The sequence below is a fragment of the Peromyscus californicus genome, unplaced genomic scaffold (assembly GCF_007827085.1).
Source record: "Peromyscus californicus insignis strain IS unplaced genomic scaffold, ASM782708v3 Scaffold_10__1_contigs__length_136768540, whole genome shotgun sequence".
Classification (NCBI taxonomy): domain Eukaryota; kingdom Metazoa; phylum Chordata; class Mammalia; order Rodentia; family Cricetidae; genus Peromyscus; species Peromyscus californicus.
The window spans coordinates 23,174,132-23,198,801 of NW_026294391.1; the positions used below are offsets into that span (position 1 = coordinate 23,174,132).

Sequence of the window (24,670 nt, forward strand, 5' to 3'; positions counted from 1 at the left end):
TTAGCTTCATTGTTCAGAGGGAATTTAGGAATAGTGATATAGTTCAGCCGTAGAACACTTGCCTAGCATGCCTTAGGTTCTGATTTCAGTCCCTGGTGCTAGTAAGGGTAGGTCAGATAGATTGATTACAGAACATTGTACTGCTTTAAAATACAAGGTTCTTCTTTACCTTGTTTGCTTACATCTATAGAATCATGTCCAATAAAACTGTGCAAGGCACATGATTGTGCTGGGTGTCCCAAACGGGCCTCCAGGGACTCTCCATCAAGAAAGACTGACACAAGGCTTCCATCAAAGAAAGGAAAACAGAGGAATTGAGAGTAAATTTGGCAAAGGTAATCTAGGAGTGTTAAGACTTATTTTTTCTCTGTCAGTCAACACTCTGATTCGGGGTTTCAAATGTTGTTTTCTTTAATTTTGAGAACTTTGTGTATAAGCACTGTATCTACATCACTTCTACCATCCCCAGCCCATTAATCCCCTTCTATGTCTCCTAAATTCATGGTCTTTTGTTTAATTATTATTGTTTCACACACACACACACACACACACACACACACACACACACACACACACACACACACAATTTGTATTCAATCTACTCAGATTTAGACTTGTCTGTATTGTATGTACATATGTCTAGGGATAGCTACTTGGTACTTCCTATGCAGGAGTTTGCTCCTGAATGCAACCAGTTCTTCCTCTCTCAGCAGCTACTGACCCCTGTAGCTCTTCATCTAGGAGTTGAACTATGTGGAATCTCCCCTGTCCATACTGGCACGTCAACATTTTAACAAATGCACACATGTAAAAAATTGGCAATAAACCTGAAATTACTTCTCAACAGTAGAAATTTTACTTGGAATTTATTATGAAATACTTCTCTAAATGTGCTTCTGCCTAGATGTTTAAAAGCCTCAAGCTATTTTAGGCCTTCCTAAAAAGAGGTTATCTGCTTGCTTAAATGTTAGCTCTTCCATTCCTGATTCTATCTTTCTGCTGAAGCAATTTTAAAGTGCCTTACATTTTGCCCTAGGATTATATGATTGGGAATACTAAGGAACACAAAATAGTATGGAGTTATTTTTTCCTTCCTGGCAGATTGTAATTAAATAATGACTAGATGAGAGAAAACACAAGAGAAGCATATCTCCCGTCTTAATGACAAATATTATTTTAGAGTACTTAGTTTCAATTTAGGTAACTTCTTGCCTGAAATTGTAAAATTGAAAATCAATCTAGGTTATGTTTTAAGCAAATTATAGAACATTACAACAGGCAAGAAAATCTTAAACATAATGAACATATTTTTTTAATGTTTCCTATTGTCAAGTTAACAAGGTGTGAAGATCAATACTTCTTGTAGTTGTTTGCAGGAAAATAAACCTGTGTAAGGGGAAGTCATGGGTAGGAACCACTTTTGAGATACTTAAGTTTGATAGTTAGGATTGTCAACTTGCCAGAATCTAGAATCATCTGAGAGAAGGGTCTCTGGGCCTGCCTTTGAGCAATATCTTGATTGCATTAATTGAAGGGAGAAGGCTTGACTAGTGTGGGTAGCACCATTCCCTTGCTGGAATCCTGGATCAGATAACTGAAAAAAGGGAGAAGAGGATTATTAGCATGCTTCAGTGCTCTCTGCTTCCTGACTGTGATGCCATGTGACCAGCTATTTTGCCTTCCCTGCCACAATGGACTGGGTCTGTGCACTTGAACCATTAGCCAGAATACATTCTTGTTTCCCTTAGCATGATGATTTGAATGGTATGTCCCCCATAGTCATGGGTTTTTGACGACTTGGGTCCCCAGTTGATTGCACTGTTAGGGTGGTTTAGTAGGTGTGGACTTGCTGGAGGAAGTACATCATTGAGGACAGGCTTTGAGAGCTTAAAGACTCATGCCATTTGAAGTTCACTCTCTTTGTTTCCTCCTTGTGGTTCGAGATGTGAACCCTTAGCTTGCTACTTCTGTAGCCATACCTGCCCCTTGCTGCCATGTCCCCCATTATGCCATTACGAACTCTTTTACAAATTTGTTTTTTAGTTCTTTGAGACAAGATTTCTCTGTGTAGCCTTGACTGTCCTGCAACTCACTCTGTAGACCAGCCTGGCCTCAAACTCACAAAGATCTGCTTGCCTCTCTCTGCCTCCCAAGTGCTGGTATTAAAGTCTTGTGCCACCACCACTTGGCTGCCATTATGAACCCATATCCCTCTGAACCATAAGCCCAAATAAACGTTTTCTTCTATAAGTTGTCTTTGTCATGATACTTTATCACAGAAATCAGAAAAATCACTAAGACACTTGGTGACAGGTAGCAAACAGAATGTAAGACTGGCTAAGATTCTTGCCTCTTTATATTCATAGTGTGCATTCCCTACTTTTTTTAGCATGACTGGGGTCCATGATTTGTTTCTAAGTCACTTCAATAATTACTGTACATAAGATTGCAACCATCACGCCAACTGGCTCTTTTGCTGGCTTTGATGAAGCAAGTGGGCCTGTTGAATTGCCTTCTCTATGTCCTAAAATGTGTGGTATCTTCAATAATAGGGCTTTACCATCTAGTTTACATGGGCAACCCAAAGAATTGACAATAGCATAATAGCCTGTCTTGTTATAGGTACCTCTGAGACCTCCTTTACCAGTACTCAGAGAGGTAACCTATGCCTGTTCCTGGCACTAAGAGTTTCGTTTAATAATCTATGTCTTCTGGGAACAGTATTGTTTGTCCAGATGTGATATCTCGGTTTAAATTCCCTTAAAAGGTACTTTAACAGACAAATTAGTGGTGTGTCATAAAGCTTCTTCATAAAACTTTCCTTTGGGCTAACTCAGCGCTCTCCTCATTTCTCCCATCTCCACTTAGGTCTTCAGCTCCCAGTATTCTCCCAGTCTGTTTGTTTTACATCCCATGTATTCCTATCATCTTTTATTATATTTATTTGGTTTGTAAGATCACAGGTTACCATGCAGTTTCTTCATGCTTACTCCATTTTGATTAACACTTCTGTCCCCTCATTTCCCCACCCCCATTGCTACTACCTGACTGAACCCTTCTTCCCCCAGTACTCCCCTTCTCCAGTTGTATCCACCTATATTCTACTATCTCTCCTCCTTAAATGCATTCCCCATACAAATGGCCCCTTTCACCAGGCAACGATGGCACAGGCCTTTAATCCCAGCACTCAGGAGGCAGAGCCAGGCAGATCTCTGTGAGTTCAAGGCCAGCCTGGTCTACAGAGTGAGTTCCAGGAGAGGCACCTAAGCTACACAGAGAAACCCTGTCTCAACAAACAAACAAACAAACAAATGGCCCCTTTCTAGGTCCCTAGCTTCCACATGTATGCCACTTTAAACCCACAAAATGTAAGATTTGAATGAAGAAAACTATTATGAGAGATAATATGCATTAAGCACTTGCCTTATATTTAAGGCACCTTTTATAGTGCGGTTCGTACATCGGTTCGTGTCGAGAGATAACATGTGGTGTTTGTCTTTAGGGGCCTAGATGATCTCAGTCAATATAACTTTTTGACAGTTCTATCCATTTACCTGCAAATTTAATTGTTTTTCCTTATAGCTGAGTAATATTTCATTATGTATATGAACCACATTTTCATTGACCGTTCATCAGTCTATGGCCATCCAGGTTGATTTCATTTCCTAGTTATTGTGAATAGAGCAGCAATGAACATGGATGTGCAAGTATCTCTGTAGTAAGATAAAAAAGACATTTGGGCTATGCCCAGGAGTACTATAGCTGGGTCATATTGTAGTTCTATTTCTAATTGTTTTGGGGAAACCTCAATACATATTTCCAGAGGGGCTAGGCTAGTTTACACTCCCACCAGCAGTGTATAAGAGGCCCACTTTCACCATAACCATGGCAGCATTTGTTGTCACTTATATTACGTGTTAATCAGGGTGAGATGGAATCTTGGAACAGTTTTAATTTGCTCTTCCCTGATAACTAAGAAAATAGAATATTTTTAATCTGTTTACTGTCCATTTGCATTTTTCCTTTTGAGAACTTTCTATTCAGACATAGAACCCGGTGTTAATTGGGTTGCTTGTTTTCTTGATGTTTAGTATTTTTAGTATCTAGAATATATATAGGAACCCTCTGTCGGATGTACAACTGGAAGATATTCACGCCCATTCTGTTGGCTGCACACCACCCCATTGACAATTCCTTTTGCTGTGTAGGACTTTGTAGTAGGAGATTTGCTTATTAGTTGTTGGCTTTACTTCCTGTGCTGTTGAGTCTGTTTAGAAAGTCCTTCCCTGTGCCTAGAAGGCAAAGTCTACCCCTCCTTTTTCCTCAAGCAGTTTTAAAGTATCCCGTCTTAGGTTGAGGCCCTTGATCCACTTGCAGTTAAGTTTTGTACAGGGTGAGAGGTAAGGTTCTAGCTTCACGTTTTTCCACATGTTGAAATTCATGTTTCCCAACACCACCGTGAGTGTCAGGAGCTCTGGCACCTTGATTTAGCACAGGAGAATCTTTTTTATGATAAAAATAAAAACTAATACATCAGAGTTGGTCAAGACAAACAAAAAGAAGGGAAAGATCCCAAGACAAGACTCAAGAAACAGAAACTCACTCTCTTGCACACTCAGGAATCTCATAAAAAAAAAAAAAAAACACTAAACTGGAAGCCATAATATATACACAAAGGACCTGTAGGGTAAAAAGGGAGAAAATATATAAATAAAGTAAAATAAAAAGAATAAGATAATTTTTTTAAAAAAGACAAAAACAAAATGGGAAATCCGTGACACAACATTCTGAGACAAGGAACCTCTAAATTGCCATTGAGCTCGTTTTTTCTGTTGGCCACCTCCTGCTGGCACGAAGCCTACCCTTAAGAGTCATTTGTTTCTCCAGTGAAACTCCCTTGGAGAAAAAAACTAAATTTTCATTTGCAAGTGTTTATCAATCAGAGATAGCTTCTGGATCAGGACTTGGGCATGTGTCCATCTCTACATTCAGCTCTAGAACCCCATCTGATGCAGACCTCTGAAGGCCCTGTGCATGCTGCCTCAGGCTCTGTGTCTTCATATGTAGCACAGGAAAATCTTAAATCTGACTTCTGACCTTCAGAGATAGACAGTAAATTTGTATCTTAAGCTACTAACTTTGTTACAGTAACAATAGAAAGCTAATACAGTATTTTTTGCTTAGTGACTCCCATTTGCTCCTAACAACTACTGCACTAGATCTGTCAATGGCTGCTCCCCTGACCTGAGAGAATAAATAAATATGGTAACACTGGGTATTGTATAAAAGTAAAGCAACTCTCAAATTTTATGATTCCATCTACCTTCATGTCCTCCACTGCATCCACTGTCTCATGAGTTACACTGATCTTTTTAAAACATTTATTTTAATTTTTTTAAGACAAGGTTTCTCTGTGTAACAGCTCTGACTGTCCTGGAACTTGCTCTGTAGACCAGGCTGGCCTCGAACTAATAGAGATCTGCCTGCCTCTGCCACCAGAGGGCTGGGATTAAAGGTGTGCACCACCACCGCCCAGCTTTAAAAATCTTTCTTTCTTCCTTCCTTCCTTCCTTCCTTCCTTCCTTCCTTCCTTCCTTCCTTCCTTCCTTCCTTTCTTTCTTTCTTTCTTTCTTTGTTTGTTTCTTTCTTTCTTTCTTTCTTTTTTAGGGGAGAGGTACACATGTGCTTGCTGAGGTGCATGTGTGAAGGTCACAGGACAACTTTTGTGACCTGGTTCTTGTCTTTTACTTTGTTGAGGCAGGGTCCCTCTTCTTGTTTCCACGGCTGCATTGTGTGTATTCCACGCTAGCAGTCCTGAAAAGTTCTGGACAACTGTTTCTAACTCCTATCTCTCCATAGGAGTTCTGGGATTAAAGATTTGCTCCACTGCATGTGACTTTGTTATATGAGTTACAGTGTTGAACTCAGGTCTCCAGATTAGTGCAACACATGTCTTTATCCACTTAGCCATCTCCCCAACACCCTGTGCTCTGATCTTTAGCCTCTCATCTTATATTCATGTTTTTATTACTCCTTGTTGGAGGTCTACGCCTACAGTCAAGAATTGCTGGAATTAAAAGAAAATTGTCTATTTAAGACCTTATAATTAAAGAGAATTTTGAGGGGGCTGCCAAACAGGTCTTACAGGGTACAATCACAAGGCAAGAGTGTTTTCCTATCATTGTCCATTCATAAGAGCTCCCTGTGTCTAATTATAACCTTCAACAAAGCCTTAAGAAGGTCTCCAAAACGCATTAAACACATTCAGAAATATTCTCCAGTCATTAGTACATTTGTAATCACAACAGTTTGTACTGTACAATTAAAGTGTTCAATTGTTATATCATAGTTAAACTCCCAACTCCACAAAAGTTCTCTTTTGTGCCCTTTGGGGGCCTTGGAAAGCTGCAGAGCATCAAGGAACATCATCAATGTTTTCTTTGTCTTCTAACATTCTTTTCTAGCTTTAGACACATTGGAATTGTAATAAGGCTGACTGGAGTGATGAGAGAAAAGAAAGGTCGCCCTTGATTGTTCCCAGTGTGACTCAGTGCTGGTTCCCCTCTCCATTGCTGGGAACCATCATTGATTATCTTGTTTGGATGCTTTTGTGGATTCCTGGATGATTTCTCTGAGAGACTGCAGTTGTATCCTTCTTGGGTCAGACTGAACCTAAGGGCTGCTATGCTAGAGTGTCTCAGCTTCCACATATTTCTGCTAAGTCCTCTCATCCCTAGAAGCAGTTCAGTTATCAGAAAGCCCTCATGAAATGGTCTGATCCCACATTTCCACTGTACCTCCTATAAATTGCCCCAGGAATCCCACCTTTTGGATCCACCTCGGTTGGAAGGGCAGACATTTCACAAATGTAGCTTCTGCTTTCTGGGTGTGTGCTGCTTTGAATGTCTCTCCTTGTTGCCTGTTTGTGGGTTGTAGGAAAATATGAGATAGGCCTCAAAGTGAGTTAAGAGTTAATATTACAAATTCTGCTTTTTAATATCTCCTGTTAATGTCTCACAGCATCCTCCCTTCACCTGTGGAGAAGACTGGTGCCTATTGGCATGGGGCCCCACTAAAGCTGTCTAAATCCATTTTGGTATCCTATAGCACATGAACACATATGGCTTTGATTGTCTTTTTCTTCCTAAGATTGGGTTAAGAATCCTAAGGGATCTGAAACAGAGTGAAGTTAATTCTTCTTGTCTGGCAGGTGATGATTAAGTACTTACAGATGAGAGAAAACAGAGGTAAAAGCTCTTCCCTAGAATGATGATAGATATCACACTGAGAAATTTTACATCAATTGTTTTCTTTCTAATGGAGCAGTGAACAAGCAGCCTTCAGAAAATACAGAGTCAAGATTGTTCAGGGACTCAGGCCATTGGCATCCTGTACTCTGATACCTGCCTCCTAGCTCTTCTTAGTCTCCATGTCTTCATCTTAATGTTGGAGAGAGGAAATCTGAATGGGTCATTCCAACATTCTCCTACAATCAGCTGCTCCCAGAGGATGAGTCCTCAGGATCCATTGCCTGTTACTGAGGTCTCTAGAAGCAAGTTTGGGCAAAATAGGCCACGTTAAGTAGATAAGTTTGACTTGGCTACCACACTCAGGAGTCCCAATGTATTATATTTTATGTGAATGTATTTGCTTTTTAATAGACTATAAATTTAAAACTAAATAGAATACTATTCTGTAGCTGTTTTTTTCTCTCTTTGGCTCTTTAGGAGGCCCACCACCCAGTTCCCAAATAAATATACACACAGAGAGACTTATTATTACTTATGAATGCCCAGCCTTAACTTGGCTTTTTTCTATCGAGCATTTCTTAACTTAAATTAGTTCATCTACCTTTTGCCTCTGGGCTTTTTCATTTTTTCTGTTTCTGTATATCTTTATTTCTTTATTCCATGGCTGGCTGTGTGGCTGGGTGACTGGTCCCCGATGTCCTCCTCCTTCTTCTCTTGCTCCTCTATCTCCTCTTCCCAGGTTTCTCCTTCTATTCATTCTCTCTATCTGCCAGCCCTGCCTATCATTTATCCTGCCTAGCTATTGACCATTGCAGCTCTTTATTAGACCAATCAAGTGTTTTAGACAGGCAGAGTAACACAGATTCACAAAGTTAAACAAATGAAACATAAAAGAATGCAACACATCTTTGCATCATTAAATAAATATTCCACAGCATAAACACATGTAAGACATCTTGAAATAATATTCTACAACAGCATTCCATAGTTTTGTTTTGTTTATAGATTAGAATTGAATAACTATTTTAGAAGCTATTTGTTTTTTTGTTTGTTTGCTTTTTTAAATTTTATAATTTAATTTAATTTTACATATCAGCCACGGATTCCCTTGTCCTCCCCCCTCCCACCCACCCCCACCTTCCACCCAGCCCACCCCACATTCCCATCTCCTCCAGGGCAAAGACTCCCCTGGGAATTGAGTTCAACCTGGTAGATTCAGTCCAGGCAGGTCCAGTCCCCTCCTCCTAGGCTCAGCCAAGTGTCCCTGTATAAGCCCCAGGTTCCAAACAGCCAGCTCGTGCACTGAGGACAGGTCCTAGTCCCAGTGCCTGGATGCCTCCCAAACAGATCAAGCCAATCAACTGTCTCACCCATTCAGAGGGCCTGATCCAGTTGGGGACTCCTCAGCTATTGGTTCATAGTTCATGTGTTTCCATTCGTTTGGCTATTTGTCCCTGTGCTTTTTCCTATCTTGGTCTCAACAATTCTCACTCATATAAACCCTCCTCTTTCTCGCCAACTAGACTCCTGGAGCTCCACCTGGGGCCTGGTCATGGATCTCTGCATCCGGTTCCCTCAGTCATTGGATGAGGTTTCTAGCATGACAATTAGGGTGTTTGGCCATCCTATCACCAGAGTAGGTCAGTTCGGGCTTTCTCTCGACCATTGCCAGTAGTCTATTGTGGAGGTATCTTTGTGGATTTCTGTGGACCTCTCTAGCACTTTGCTTCTTCCTATTCTCATGTGGTCTTCATTTATCATGGTCTCTTATTCCTTGTTCTCCCTCTCTGTTCTTGATCCCGCTGGGATCTCCCGCTCCCCTAAGCTCTCTTTCCCTCAACCCTTGCCCTTCATTTCCCCCACTCACGTCCAGGTTGTTCATGTAGATCTCATCCATTTCTCTGTCATTGGGCGATCCCTGTGTCTTTCTTGGGGTCCTGTTTTCTAGGTAGCCTCCCTAGAGTTGTGAGTAGCAGTCTAGTCATCTTTGTTTTACATCTAGTATCCTCCTATGAGTGAATACATACCATGTTTGTCCTTCTGAGTCTGTGTTACCTCACTCAGGATTAGAAGCTATTTGTATATATACAGTTTTAATTTGCTATAGTTTGGTGATTTCATGTATGTATATAACATGTTTTGATCAAACATGTGTCCTTGCCAACTTCAGGTGCTCTTTTCTTTTTCAACCATAAGAATCTACTTAGTACTGCCGGTATGTGCACAGTGTAGTGCCATCTACTGGAACATGAGAAGCTTCTCAGGGATGACATCCTTGAAGAAAACTGACTCTCCATCTACCTGCCAGCCATCAACTGCAAATATCTCCTCTGCTAGGGGTGGAACTTCATGAGCTACCTCAATCATCCATGCTGGGATTTTGTTCAGTTTGATCTTGTACAGGTCTTGCTCATGCAGTCACAGCTTCTACCAGGTCATGTGTGCAAAAACCCTCTTGTGTCCACCATTTCACTGCAGTCTCCCACTACCTCTGGCTCTTACAATGTTTCTTCCCTCTCTTCTGCAATGATTCCTGGGCGTTGGTGGGGGGTTGGGTGTGATATTTAGAGCTAAACACTCCATAGTCTTTTTTTCTCTGCACATTGACCAGTTGTGGGTCTCTGTATTAATCACCGTCTACTGTAAAAAGAAGCTTCTCTAATAAGGGTTGAGAGATACACTGATCTATGGGTATTATTTCATTATATGTGTGCATGCATATATGTGTGTTGTTCATATGTGTGTGGGTGCTCTTGTGGGGAAAGGTATATATGAATGTGTTGTATGCATGTGTATGTAGATCAGGTATCCTCAAGTGCCTTTTTTTATTTTAGATAAGGTCTCTCATTCCCTGGACTCTCCAAGTAGGCTAGCCTGGATGGCCAGTGACCCTCAGGAATCTACATGTCTCTACTTACTAAGGATTGAACTCAGGTCCTCATGCATGTAGATCAAACACTTTATTGACTAAGCTACCTTCTGGGCCCTATTTTGCATTTCTTACCTGTAGAATATAAATTGTTTCCATTGGCCAAGAAGTGAAAACTAACAAGACTTTCCTTCTCTTTGGGTTGCTTTCTGCTTATTTGTTTCTCATCTGCTACCTGCTAAAATGGACACCCCATATGCTTCCAGCATGTTACCCCCACACATTCTGGTACAGGCAACATTGTCATCTTCATTTCCTTACAAGAGAGAAGCAGAATTCCTTGTGAAATAAAGCCAGGATGTACTGGCTAGGTTATAGGGGTTTTTTTGTTTTGTTTTGTTTTTCTAACACTGAACTTAACCTAATGGTGCCTAATGGCTCCTCCCCACAGCCACCACCATACAATCCTTTCCCACACCCACTGAAACCTTGATTATATACCATTGCTCTGTCTACTGCAGTGATTGGGCACTCTGCCAGCCTGAAGAACTGAGGAATTGTGGGAGTGGTCAAGCCAACAGCACTGTGCTAGCCACCAGTCAGTATCACTGTCGTCCTTAGTGTCCTGCTTCTTGCTGGAGTTGTAGATCTAGACTCCCTTCTCATCCCAATGACCCCTCTCTTCCCCACCATCTTCTCCAGCTCAAGGGACGCATACTCTTCTCCTAGGAGTCAGTAGATCACAGTCTGATCTTACAGAGTGATCTTACAGAGTGTGCTGACCCACAGTTGCATGAGTGAGAGAAATGGGATTTGCAGGGGTTTCTCCAAGGGAACAGAATTCACCTTACTCATTTGGCCAATAAATCACAAAAACATGTAACTCATTGAATCTAAAGTAAAAAATAGGTAGCTCTTCTTCAGCAAAATAGCAAGTGGTTTTTACTTAGGATTTAAAAGGAACAAAGGAAGAGGGAAGAGAATATTATAACCCATAATATGATTTTTCCTCAAGGGTTTGGGTTACTTGGAGGAAATTAAATAAGCCATTCTAGTCCATTGTTCTGCTCTAGCTGTGAAGTGCTTCCTACTGTGAGCACTATTTCCCAATTGTTGCCTGTCAGAAATACTTAGCAGCTCTGGTTCTGGGTATTGCACATATTGAGTTGCGCAGTGTGGGGAACAATGTTGGCGGTGTTACTATTTTAAAATAAACAACCTCCAATGACATTTCTCTTCCATGATGCTTTTCCTGAGAACACATTTCATGCACTGATAGAATGTTTTAAAATCTCTCCCTTCAAAGAAATCAACAGAAAATTCTCAGCAGCAGAGAAAAGTAGGCTATATGAAAATCAGAAAGGGAGAATCAATTTTCAGAGTCAAGAATAGTCTATGGGCTGATTGAGTTTGGTGCTTCTAAAATCATTCTTTCCTCACCAAGTTTGATTCTGAGGCCCCGGCTGATTGGTCATACAAATCAGATGGCCGGTAGAAACTGCTTATGAACCAGTCAATTGGATAGTTTGCTGCAGTCAGAAAACCCTTGACTGGGGTTTTCTCTGTGGTCTGAAGACTTCTTCTGAACTGGGAGCCCAAGAACATTTGCCAACCCACCACACACATTTCCTCTCAAAAGAAACCCGTCTCTGTTTGAGTGTGTGCTTTGCACATTGTGTAAATCTGTTTGTTTTTCTCTCTTACAGAAGCTGCAAAGAATCGATCCTGCTCACTGTCATTCAGCCTTACCCTGTAAGTGTTCTGTGAGCAAAAGTGCCACTCAGTGTTCTTGAACTTCTAGTCTCCTCAACCCACTCCAGGAAAGCCACCAGGATGAATAACAGTGGAGACAAATAACATGTGTTCACAATGCAAGCTTAAACTTCTTGATCATTTCTATTGTGTTCTGTGTTACTAAAACCATTCACTGGAGTGAAAAGTACTGCACTTCCCTAAATATCCTGAAAGACAATCAGCTATGCAGGCCTGTGAGCATTCCACATCTGCAACTAATATAAAACCTAAGACTTTCTTGTCTGCCAGCTTCCGAATCACAAGGCTCATGGGAATATCTAATTACAGGAAGTTGTGTGAAAGTTTTATTCTTGTCCCCACGTAATTATTTTGGTAGAGAACTAGATAATTAAGCCTGATTCAAAGGAGACATGAGAGGGATACCACTGTCAGAATTCGAGTTCAGATACCTTGATTGGGAGGGAGAAACTGATTATGATCATACTGCTTTCATTTCTTAGGTTTTCTGGTTTGCTTGTCGGTCTGTCTGTCTGTCAGATATGGTTTCATGTATCTCAGGCTGGTCTAAACTTGCTAAGTAGCCAAAGGTTGACCTTGAGCTTCTGATCCTCCTGTCTCCACCTCTAGTGTTATGACTACAGGCATTCATCACTACATTTAGTTAATAAAGTACTGAAACTTGAACCCACGGCCTTGCCTGTGCTAGCCAAGCACTCTACCAACTGAGCTATACTGTCAAACCCAATTCTTAGGATTTTTTAAAACAATTTTATGATGACATAATCTTCATGGTGTTCAATTCACTCATTTTACATGCATAAGACAAAGGTCTTGGCAAAACCGAGTGAGGTATGCAGTTAACACCACAGTCCAATTTCAGAATGCTCTATCACCCCTCTACAACCCCTAATTCCCACGTTCAGTTAATGCCTGGTACCACCATCCACCCCAGGCAACTGCTAATTTTTCTCTTTCTACAGGTTTGTTGTTACTTGTGAATGTCATACATTCAGAAAATACTAAGGAAAATGGCTTTATGGCCAGCCACCTTTTGGGCCTTCATATAGACAGGCAGAGAATCTAACCAGCATGGCTTCCATGTTTTCTCCTCACAGAATAATATGTATATTCTAAGTGCAGTGTGATGTTGATTGCTGTTTTTACTCCCATCTCTCAAATTTGTATTCTTTTACCTGAATTTTCTTTTTACTTTGCAACTTCTTAAAAACATATGATCAGGCCGGGCAGTGGTAGCACATACCTTTAATCCCAGCACTGGGGAAGCAGAGCCAGGCAGATCTCTGTGAGTTTAAGGCCAACCTGGCCTACAGATCGAGATCCAGGACAGGCATCAAAACTACACAGAGAAACCCTGTCTCGAAAAACAAAACAAAACAAAAACATAATCAGAACCTTTATCACTCGACGCTGATTTTTTTTTTTACATTGTATATTGCTGTTTTAGTCCATGCAGAAAAGGAAGAAGAAAAGTAAAAAGAGGCATTTGGCATTCAAGTTCAAAGGGAACCTAATAGGTGAGGGTTAGGATTTAAGGGTTAGCTCTTCTGTCCAACTGAGTCTTCATGACCTGTTGGTATAGAAAATTTCCTTGCTGTCAGTGAAACCAGGTACTTTGATTTGATAATCTGGATTGTTTTCCAGAGTCCAGTGGCTGCTTTTCTACATTGAAACACAATGTGAGCCATGTCATTCAGGAGGGAATGCTGCATACACTTATTGCCAATAGCCACTCTTCTACTCCATTCTTCCCCTAGCCAATCGTTGCAGGTGAATTCTTATCTTGAACTATCCTTCCTTCCTGAGATGCCGACCAGGCTTTTCACTCCTCCTATCCCCTCTGGCCAGCCAAATCCTCCCATCGTTCAAAGTTCAGCCCTGATTCTAAATGCTGCCAGAGGCTTTCGTGTCCTGACACTGATGACATTTGGCTGAAGAGTTTCCTGTTTGAGGGTGGCCCTGCATATTAGAGGATGCTTGCGAACACCGATGACATCTGTCCAGCAGATTCGAATTTCACCCTTTTCCCCAAGTTGTGCCAATCAAAAATATCTGCAGACATTGCTAAGTGTCCCTTCAAAATAAAGTTGTTCCCAGTCGAGAGCCACTGTAGTGCCTTAATGCCCCTCCTTACCGCTCCAACATGATTTGCCTCCTCTGAACCAGGGATGTGCATACCCTGAAGTTACTAAAATAGACAGAGACACTAGATAGACAGAGAAGAGCAGATGGCAGAAGAAACTGTGATGCTTTTGACTTGTACCTTAAGATTGGGATTTTCCTTCTAGATTGCTTCTTTAAAAAAAATTCAATCTGGGTATAGCCTGTAATCTCAGCACTTCAGAGGCTGGGGTAACAGGGTTGGTGCAAATCTGAGGCCAGCCTGGGCTACATTAGTGAGCTGCAGGCCAGTGTGGCCTACAATGTGAGACCCTGCCTCAAAACAAAATAAACAAACAAGCAAAAAGCAGGGTTTAATTTGTTACAAACAAGATAGAGTTAAAAAAAATACAAATAACCTAGCCAAACAAGAGAAGATCTGTAGACTCTGCTTCTGTCTGAGAAAAATCTATACATTTCATGTTTCTTAGAGCACTTACATTTCTTTTGGAACTGGCTAGCAAGAAATTCTTAAGCAGCTTGCCTTGCTGCTTTATGATGAGCTCCAATAAAGTGTGTCCCATACACCTGAGGGACGCTAGGCCTTCTCCCTGCAAACCCTGCCACTACAGTTTCCTGGGCAAGCACGTGGCTTCACAGCATAAGCCATATCCCCTGCTAAGCATGGCAGTCAAACTTCCAGGATGGTATACCAGGGAGTCTTTACCTGGGGGCCCTTTCTGGCTGATCTCCTGAAGCAGACTGAATGTGCTGACTTATCACTCCTGGAGGGCAGACTTTTGTGTTCTTCATGATGATCGTCAGTCAAATACATCCACAAGAGAGGACACAAGAAAGAAACAGGAAAATACCATTGTTACAGTTACAGGTCCTAAAGAGACCAATCACTATGTATCAAAAGGAGGGTCACATGAAAGGGGAGCACTGAGGAAGTGGGTTCAACCTAGTAGGTGAGGAACAGAGAGAAAGAGAGAGGACCTGTGGACAAGTACATTTATTGAGGGTGAACACAAAGAAAAGTTAAGGAGAAATGGGAGTGATGGAATGTGCCTGTGATCCTAGCACCCAGGATGCCAACACAGAAAAATCAGAAGTTCAAGGCCAGTCTAGACAACACTTAGCAAGATCCTGTCAAAGAGTTAGGAGTAGGGAGGAGAGGAGGAAGAAGAGAAAAACAGAAAATGTGTAAGATAATTACATTAGTATTTTTAGACATCAATAGGTCAAGGTCAGGGATGGATATGAAGGAGAATTTGTGGTAGGACCACCTCATTGCACTGGTGTACCTGGTTGCCTAGACTGGGTGCTCAGAGCCTGTTTGTTGGGATGCTGACATGTCAGGAAGACAAAGGCTTTAAAATTTATGAGTAGCTATTCAGTTAGTGATCACAAGAGCTGGCAGATAAATACACCACCTGCCTCTGTCCTTTGAACCATGTAACTCTGGGGCATGTGGTCAGCCTTGCTTCCCAGCGATTCTCAGTAGGAATAAGTTCCAGTTGCCTAGAGTGGTGCCTTGCTTAACAATGAAAACTTTATTGGCTTCTTCCCTTTTCCTTTCTCCTTTTCCCACCCACCTGCCTGTATCTCTTAGAAGCACCTCCCAGACTACCTACCAGCTTATGAAGCCTTGTCTTGGTATCGGCTTTATGAGGATTGTAAACAAGTTACTTAGTAGCTATAGGCTACTCCAAGACTACGTGGGCTGCAAGTTCAAAGCCATATTATGCAGTTTCAGATATCAGTCTGTCTTATGTTTTTTATTTTTTTTTACTCTTTTTTATGTATATGTGTATGAGCCTGTTTGTGTATATGCAGGTGCTCAAGGATGCCAAAAGAGGGCATTAGATCCCCTGGAACTTAACAAACAAGTGGCTGTAAGTTGCCAGATGTGGGTACTAGGAACTGAACTAGGATCCTCTGCAAAAGAAGCAACTAACCACTAACCCATCTTAACAACTAAGCCATCTCTCCAGCCCTTTATTTGTGTATATTTTTTTCAAGTTCTGTTCTGGTCATTTCTAAAAGAATCAGAAGAATATTCCCTATACTATGGCCATCTTAGCAATAGCAAATTTGGAAAATAATGCAGGAATTGATTAGGGCCATGATAGTTAAAATCAACTAACAGCAGGAGAATCTCATTATTCTAAATGTTAATTGCTTGTCATTTCTGCCACCTGATATAAAATGCTTATGATCAGCACCTATAGCTGCTGATAGCTAATTTGCCAGGATTCTGAGCTGTGTGCAGTGTATATGCTTTGACTAACAAAGAGAATTATCAGCTAGAACTGCATTTATATTTGGTTTGCACTATCCTATCTACCTGAAACTCTAGCCACCAGAGTAAGCAAGGCACCATGTTGCCAGTTATAATGACTAGATAGCCTTCTTGGAGACTTTTTGTGTTTCTATCACCAAAAAGCTGTTTAAAGGTTTTGAAGTGTTTTGATTTTTTTTGTTTTGTTTTATGCTCATGGAAGTTTTGCCTCTGAGTATGTCTGTGTACCACGTGCATGCATGCAGTGCTCATGGAGGCCAGAAGAGGGCATCAGATCCCCTGGAACTGGAGTTAGAGATGGTTGTTAGCTGCCATGTGAGTGCAGGGATTTGAACCCATTTTCTCTGGAAGAACAGTTACTGATCTTAACTAATGAGCCATCTCTACAGCTCCAAAAAAGTCATTTTAAGTTCATACTAACGTATAAAACATTTGCCAATCCAGAACAAAAAAAAAATGTATTTATGGTGGATTTTTAGGCTTTTATTCCAAGTCTGTTGACTTCAAATTTCTATTTTGATCATCTTAGATTCCCATGTTTGTCAGTAGTACATGGTTTAATACAGTAAAGAGATTACCCAGGGTGTACATGCTAAAGTTACAAAGAAAAGTGAAGCATCCCTAGCATGGCACATCCTGCTCTCTACAGTCACTAACTTTATGAACTATGTTAGTCAGCTTCTGTAGATCTATACCTTAGTTATGTTTCTATTGCTGCCATAAAAACATAACCAAAAGAAGCTTAGGGAGGAAAGTATTTGTTTCATCTTACACTTCCACATCACAGTCCATCACTGAGGGAAGTCAGGGCATAAACTCAAACAGGACAGGAACCTGGAGGCAGGAACTAAAGCAGAAGCCATAGGAGAATGCTGCTTACTGCCTTCCTCTTCATGGCTTATTCATCCTACTTTTTCCATACAACCCAGAACCACCAGGGATGGCACCACCTACAGTGAGCTGGGCCCTCCCATGTCAATCATCAATGAGGAAAATGGACCACAGGCTGAAGTGGTAGAGATATTTTCTCCATTTAGGGTCCTCATCCCAGACAATTCTAGGTTGTGTCAAGTTGAGAGAAAACTGACCAGGTCAAAGTATCTGTGAGACAACTTAAAGGATGAAAGGTTTAGTTTGTCTCACAATTTCAGAGGTTTCTGTCTGCAGGTCTCAGTCCTTTGATTCTGGGCCCATCGTATGACGAAGTATCACAACAGTGGTAGTATGTGGCAGAGGAAGAAACTTCACCTTATGGCAAACAGGAAGCAGACAGAGAGGAGGGCCCAGAAACCAGTTCAAACCTTGGAAGGCACACCCCCAGTATATTAGGTACTTTTCCTGTTGCTGAGCCAAAGCAACTTAAGGAAAGGAGGGTTTGTACCATCTCACAGTTTACAGATACAGACCATCATGTTGTCATGAACTTGAGACCACTGGTCTCATTGTATCAACAGACCGGAAGCAGAGAGATAAATGCCGGTGCTCAGCTCACTTTCATTTCTGACTCTTTTTATTCAGTCTAAGACAACAACTCATGGCATTATATTGCCCGCAGTGCAGGTGGGTCTCCATACCTCAGTGAACCTAATCTAGGTAATTGTTTGCACACAGGCTCAGGTTTGTCTCCTAGGTGACTTCAGAGTCTGTCAAATTAACAAGAAATATTAAGCATTATACCCAGTGACCCATTTCCCCTACCTATCTCCTAAGTTTCAATCACCTCCTAAAATAGCACCACTAGTTAGGGCCAAATGTTCAAGGCATGAGCCTATGGGGAAATTTTTATATTCAAACCATAACATAGACAAATCATGCTATGTTTTCAATGAAGCTGAGTAACATCATTCTATTTCTAAAATCATATCAAATGATACACATCTCAAAAGTCAGTTCTGATACACATACCTTTTTACTGAGGCAAGGAATTATGTAGAACATTCTAGAAAAATACAGTAAATTGTTAAATTGGAAAACCAGGATGCACAGAGAAGTCAAAGTTGAGTATAAGGTACCTTGAATGAGTTGAACATTTTATTGTCAAACAATGCTAGAAAAGTCGGACATTACTTGTAACATCTCAACCTATGAGTCATGTCTGTTCTGGTATTTTTATTGCAGCCACTTCACTTGTGCTAAACTCATTGTGACAATGTAAACACTGCCATTCAGAATCGCTAAGGGGGAATAATGTTTTTCCTTCAGCTAAAAAATGGCATATCAAAAGCAAATGAGCTCACCCCTGTATGATTTGCTCGTTAATCATCACTAAACTTGGCCTATAATTACACAGACACTGATGAGAACACACCATTGTCACATCACTCCAGCACCGCAGTATGACTTCCAAAACTCACACAGAGCTTGCTCAACACTGGCATCTTTTGATGGCCACTCATCCAGAGTGCTTTTCCAGTTTTTTTTTTTAAAGAACAGCCATTCTCTTTAAAATGGCTTGTGTAAGTGGGTGAATTGAAACTTCAGAACAGAAATCATCCATCTGTCAAGGCTTCTAAGATAATGCCCACAGTTCACATAGGTTCAGAAAGGTGTGCAGGGGAATGTTGGAAACATCACCTAGCATAGTTCTGCAAACCTGTAATTCTGGTGCCAGGAAGGGTTATGTAGAAGGATTATAAACCCTGGAAATTAAGCCAGTGGTGGTGGTACATGTCTTTAATCCCAGCACTCGGAAGGCAGAGCCAGGCAGATCTCTGTGAATTTGTGGCCAGTCTGGTCTACAGAGCGAGATCCGGGACAGGCATCAAAAGCTACACTGAGAAACCCTGTCTCAAAAAACCAAAAACCCTGTCTCAAAAATAAACAAACAAAAATAGTATTCTCCCGATATTAAGACAAAAAATATCTGCCCCCAAACATATATGTCATTGCATATTCTCAACAATGATTTTATATTATAATAAAATACACATATGAAACATAAAGTATGCCTTTTTAACTGTACAATTCAGCAGTATTACATACATCCATGATTTATTAAGCATCACTGTTATCTCATTGTAAAACCTTCTCATCACTCACAGAGGAAATTCCATACCTATTAAACATTTATTCCTCCTTTTTCTTCTGCCCCTGTTCCAAATCTGTCTTTTTTCTGTTCTGGCTGTTTCACATAAATACAATTATGCAATATTTGGTCTTTTCTACCTGATTTCATTCATACCATGTTTTCAAGATTTTATCATCAATCAATATCCTATTGTATGAACATACCATATTTTATATATCCATTCCATCATGTTTTTATTTATTTAATTGAGTTCCAGAATATGTGTATTTTGCAAGGTTGGGAGTCCTTTAAAATTTTTGTTATTTAACTTTAAAAAGAGGTATGCATTATGATCATAAGTTTGGAGGCCATGAAACTAATATTATATACATCAGGTTAAGCCTTTATGTAGATTCAAGGGTCAGTTACTAGATTGTATTATACGAAAGTCTCAATGCCTGCAGAATAAGGAGCATGCAAATCAGTCTGTACACTAGGCAATTGCCAATATTTGACCATTTTAGTTTATGAACCAGCAATCATCCGATTCTCTGTTAAATCCAATGGAGAATAAAGGTTGTTTTTGTTTTATAACTAGTGATGCTGTTAATAGATGGGAGTTCAATTGCCTTTAGGCTTTGCAAAAATTACATAAGGATGATTTTCAGATGGATTGACTTGACCAAGGCCATGCAGCAAGGAATCCCCTTTGTCCTAGCACCCTTTTAAGCAAATGCTCCCATTGCTCTTATGGTTTCCAAGGAAGAGCCATGCCATTCAGCCCTTAATTCCAAGAAAAACAGGGAAGAATCACAGAATACAATGCACTTGTAAGATAAGGCAAACCATGAAGTCCGGAGTTCAACTCTTAATTGTAAGTCAGAGTTTCCTCCTACTCTGCCCATTAAGATCCAAGATCATAGATTACCAGCATAAGGCTGAAAGCCAGGTTGTAGAGACATAAAGCATAGAGGCTTAAGGCAAAATCACTTCCCACTTCTGAATTGTTTTCAGAGCTCTGCATTCAAAGCAAGGTTTAAAAGATGCTTGGGATTGTGAATAGTAAGAACATGGGACATACTGTGCTTCTTGTCTGGTCACTAAATCAAGGTTATTAATTTACAGTCATGACAGAGTTTCAATCACATCCATAATTTGCATTTTGTCCTTGAATTGGGCATGCACCGAATATTTTACATTTTAGCGACAATGATGCGTACCTTTGAGGATAAAGATGAAAAAAAACTGTCACAAGGTTTGTGTTAGAATGCCAGTAATTGGATAAAAATCTTTCCATTTCCTCTAGTCTCCCAAATCAGCATTTATTAGTGCTGCAAAAAAGGCAAGATTGAAGTCCAACCCGGTCAAAGTGCGCTTTTCCGAAGAGGTCATCATCAATGGCCAAGTGTCGGTAAGTTTACCATTATCTGTGTTGTTATGCAGAGAATCACTGAGGCAGAGGCTTTGTGCTTGAATCAAGCCAATAATGTTACTAGAATGTTCATTCTGGACCTAGTTCTTATCTTATTATGGGGGTGTCAAATCTTGACTACAAAGGACTTGACTCACCACCACCTCATTGTCCTCAATTCTAACACAACCAGAATAGGAGCTAGCCCAGTGATTCCTATGATACTTGGTATATTAGAACCCTCACTTTGATCTGGTAGCATTAATGTTGCCTCATTTATATTAGGTAAAGTAAGCTTCCTTTGAAATTTCCACTTTATTGTGCCAATTAAGCATGGTTCCACAGAATAACCTTTTATATATTTTGTGAAAAGAATTATGTTTCTCTTGAGTTTGTGTGTGTGTGTGTGTGTGTGTGTGTGTGTGTGTGTGTGTGTGTGTGTGTGTGTATAAATGTCAAAAGTCATTGAAAGAACAGATTTTGTATATAAAGCTAGAACTGAAGAATGATCCACCAGGTCTATACAAATAGGTCTTCATGGAAAGCATGGCTTCATGATCTTCCACATGGATAATGCAGACCTGAAGAGGATACTTCATTTTCTACACTTTCCAAAGATAGGAGAATGCATTCTGTTTCATTTTCATTTTTGTTTTAGGTTTTGGGAAGTTTTTACAAGGGTACTAATAGTTTGGGGGTCTTGGAAATTTCAGATTTTTATTGTTGATGGTTGTTGGCTGTTATTGGTGATGTTTAAATGAATCTCAGGAATAGACCTTCATTTGTGATCTGTTTGCTGTGGATCACACTGGAAGCATATCCTGAGCAAGGCACTTATGAATCTTCTTATCACCAGCCCAACCTAGAACTTTCCACCTTGGAGATTAGGGAATTGAAATATGTGATAATTCTCTTTGAGCTGTGATAAAATACCAAGCCTAAACCACTTCATGAAGGAAGGATCCTCATGGTTGCAAAGGGTCCAGTCTTTATTCCTTGGGTTTTGATTCTTGCCCTGTGGTGAGGCAGAACATCATAGCAGCAGGAGCTTGTAGCAGAGGCTACTCAGCTCACAACATCCAGAAAGTAAAGAGAAATTGAGATAGATATGGGTAATGAGAGGAAAGAAAGAAATATAGAGAAAATATGAAGGAGAGAAGGAGAATCTGTGTCCATACAGGGTCTGAAACTTTCTTCCCTATTATCCCATCTGGACCCCTAACCTATTTGATGACAGCCCCTATATTCAGGACAGGTCTTCTCCCCTCTGTCAATCATCTTTAAAAATGTCCTCATAGATACACCCAGAGGTGTGCTTTACTAATCTCCTAGGTGGCTCTCAATCAAAACTAGTTGATAATAAGGATTAAGTATCATGGTTGGTCAATCTGACAAACTGTTGGGGCATTTTGAGAAAAGGTCTGAGGCTGTCACTGTTATCCTGTGAACATTTTGTACTGACCTGTAAATTTGATGCACTCTGTTCCCTGCAATGGATCTCCATCAATCTAGGCACACAGTTACCACATGTCACCAACTCAGTGGAGGAGCAGAAGATTCTAGGCATAGAAAAATAAGTATATCACATTAAAATTTCATAAGAAAATTACCTTTCCACCCCAGGGCTTCTCAGCATGTGACTGAGCATCTAAAGAGAGAATAATGTTCTAGAAGCTTCTGCAACAGTGTCATTTCAACCCTTTTTTTTTAACCTGGGCTCATGTGAGGCAGCTGGAATGTGAGGACATTGAGGAAGAGCCAGTGTTCTCTGCAGTCTCTGTTGCCTTGCCATGATCCTATAAAGGCAGGATCTTCACTTGCACATCTAACCCTCAGCCCATGGAATCTCATCCTTTGTAATATGCTCTTCTCAGCCACAAGGTGGCTTGTCTTCTGAATTTAAAGTCAGACTTACTCAGTGAATCAAGTAGCAAGAAGGTCACAGAGGAAGGCCATGGCAGTAGAAATAAGGAGAAGAAATTCAGAGAAAGAAATGGGCAGTGAAAGCCAAGGGACCAGTTAATGAGTTATACAAGGGTTGAGTTTGCTCAGACTATAAACCACTTATAAACATCTGTGCATCTGGTCTTCAGTTCCCTCATCTACAAGCCAAAGGACATATGGCTTTGCTATTTCTATGTCTCCCCAAGCCCCTGTGACTCTGTGAAAACAAATATATGTGTATAACACAGTTCCCTCCAAGGACTCATGGATCTTACAGGAATGCATCTACTTCTCTCTTTCATCTCTCTCATCATCTCTCTTGACTTCCAATTAAAGGAAGCATCCTAAGGAATGCATTTCTCAGGTTCACTCTTGGTCATATTTCAAATTGGCATCATGTTTGAGTTATTTCTAGATTATATTATGAGCTGTTCATTATCGCTTTGACTTAGCACTTCACTTCTTTTTTTGTGACACTGGGAATGGAATGCAGGGCCCTCCCACATACCAGGTTTGCTCGTTAGTTTTTGTCAAGTTGGTACAAACTAGAGACACCTGGGAAGAGGAAAACTTAGTTAAGAAACTGTATTCATCAGGTTGGCCTGTGGGCATGTTTCTAGAGTTTTCTTGGATTGCTAATTGATATACGAGGGCCCAGAGCACTGTGACCAGTGCCATCTCTGGGCAGGTAGTCCTGAATTGTATAAGAAAGGCAATTTAATGTGAGCCTGGAAGAAAAGTAGTAAGCAGTATTCCTCCATGGTCTCTGCTTCGGTCTCTGTCTCCAGGTCCTGCCTTGAATTCCTGCTCTAGCTTCCTCCAATTATGGGCTATAACCTGTAAACTAAAATAAACCCTTTCCTCTCCAAATTACTTTTAGTGATGGCATTTTATCACAGTGACAAAAAAGCTAACTAGGACATTACGCAAGTGCTGTACCACTGAGCTGAAAGCCTTGACCCTGTCTTTTTCTCTTTTAGCACACTAGCTTGCCTCTTATGCTTTCCTTTTGAGATGAGAAACATTCCTAAATGGGTTACAAAGAGTTTTAAAAAATAACTTTACCCTTGAGCTCCTTCATGCTTGTGACTCATTTGCATGACCACCGCCAGGGACCAGCAGTCTCCTGTCACACCGCATCATTGATGGTCTTCATTTTGTTCATTTAATCCTGATCCACAAAAGTCAGGGCTTGTGTTTCCAGACACAGATTCTTGACTACAAAGGAATTATGTCTGTAATAATGTTTTCCATTGGGGAATCTTGCTTTGTAAAAAAATGCATCTGATTTTTCTGATAGGCAAAAATGTCTTTTGTTGGAGTTTCATGGGTTATTTGTAGCTGGAAAACAATATTGCTATGAACGCCTTAGTTCAGATCCCACCAAAGGGATACCTATTTGGTCTGTGAGCATTTGGTTGTTTGTTCATTATTCTATTGTGATAAGAATAAACAATAGACATGTGTTCCTACTGCCAAGAGTAAAACTCTAATTTGACTGACCGTCACAGCCACCATTTCTCTTTTCTGTTGTTAAACAGGAAACTGTTAAAGACAACTCACTTCTTTTTATGCCAAATGTTTTGAAAGTCTATTTGGAAAATGGACAGACCAAATCCTTTCGCTTTGACTGCAGCACCTCCATCAAGGTAAGCTGACATTTGAACCTCTGGGCCTGTACTCAGTATGTAGAACCAAACCAAGACAGAATGCATAAACAGAAAAGGCTCTGGAGTTTTTTTGTCTGTATTGGCGATACAAACACTATAACATGCATTCTATAAAGAAACACAAGGACTAATGATTTTCATGCAACCACAGATTAATTAAAATAGCATGACTGTCACCAAGAAGGTTTGGCACCCTGCCCAAAGCCAACAGGATTTCCTAGCAATGTCAACCACCAAGAAGATTAGGGTATTAACTATTAATTAAATATCTGTCATTTTTGGTGTCCAGCAAAAACAAGGGGTAGAATAATGTAAAGTTAACATTTACTTTTGGTTGCTTT

At 40.5% G+C, this 24,670-nt stretch overlaps 1 protein-coding gene across 9 annotated transcripts in view; it reads left to right on the plus strand.

The window, feature by feature from the left end:
• Positions 1 to 24,670, plus strand: part of Frmpd4 (FERM and PDZ domain containing 4) — a 931,047-nt gene that overhangs the window by 865,211 nt on the left and 41,166 nt on the right. For all 9 annotated transcript variants that reach the window (XM_052714395.1, XM_052714566.1, XM_052714230.1 and 6 more), the window contains 3 exons: positions 11,826 to 11,871; positions 20,611 to 20,715; positions 24,201 to 24,308. In XM_052714395.1, coding sequence (XP_052570355.1) covers positions 11,826 to 11,871; positions 20,611 to 20,715; positions 24,201 to 24,308 — 259 coding nt within the window. The remainder of the gene's footprint in view (positions 1 to 11,825; positions 11,872 to 20,610; positions 20,716 to 24,200; positions 24,309 to 24,670) is intronic.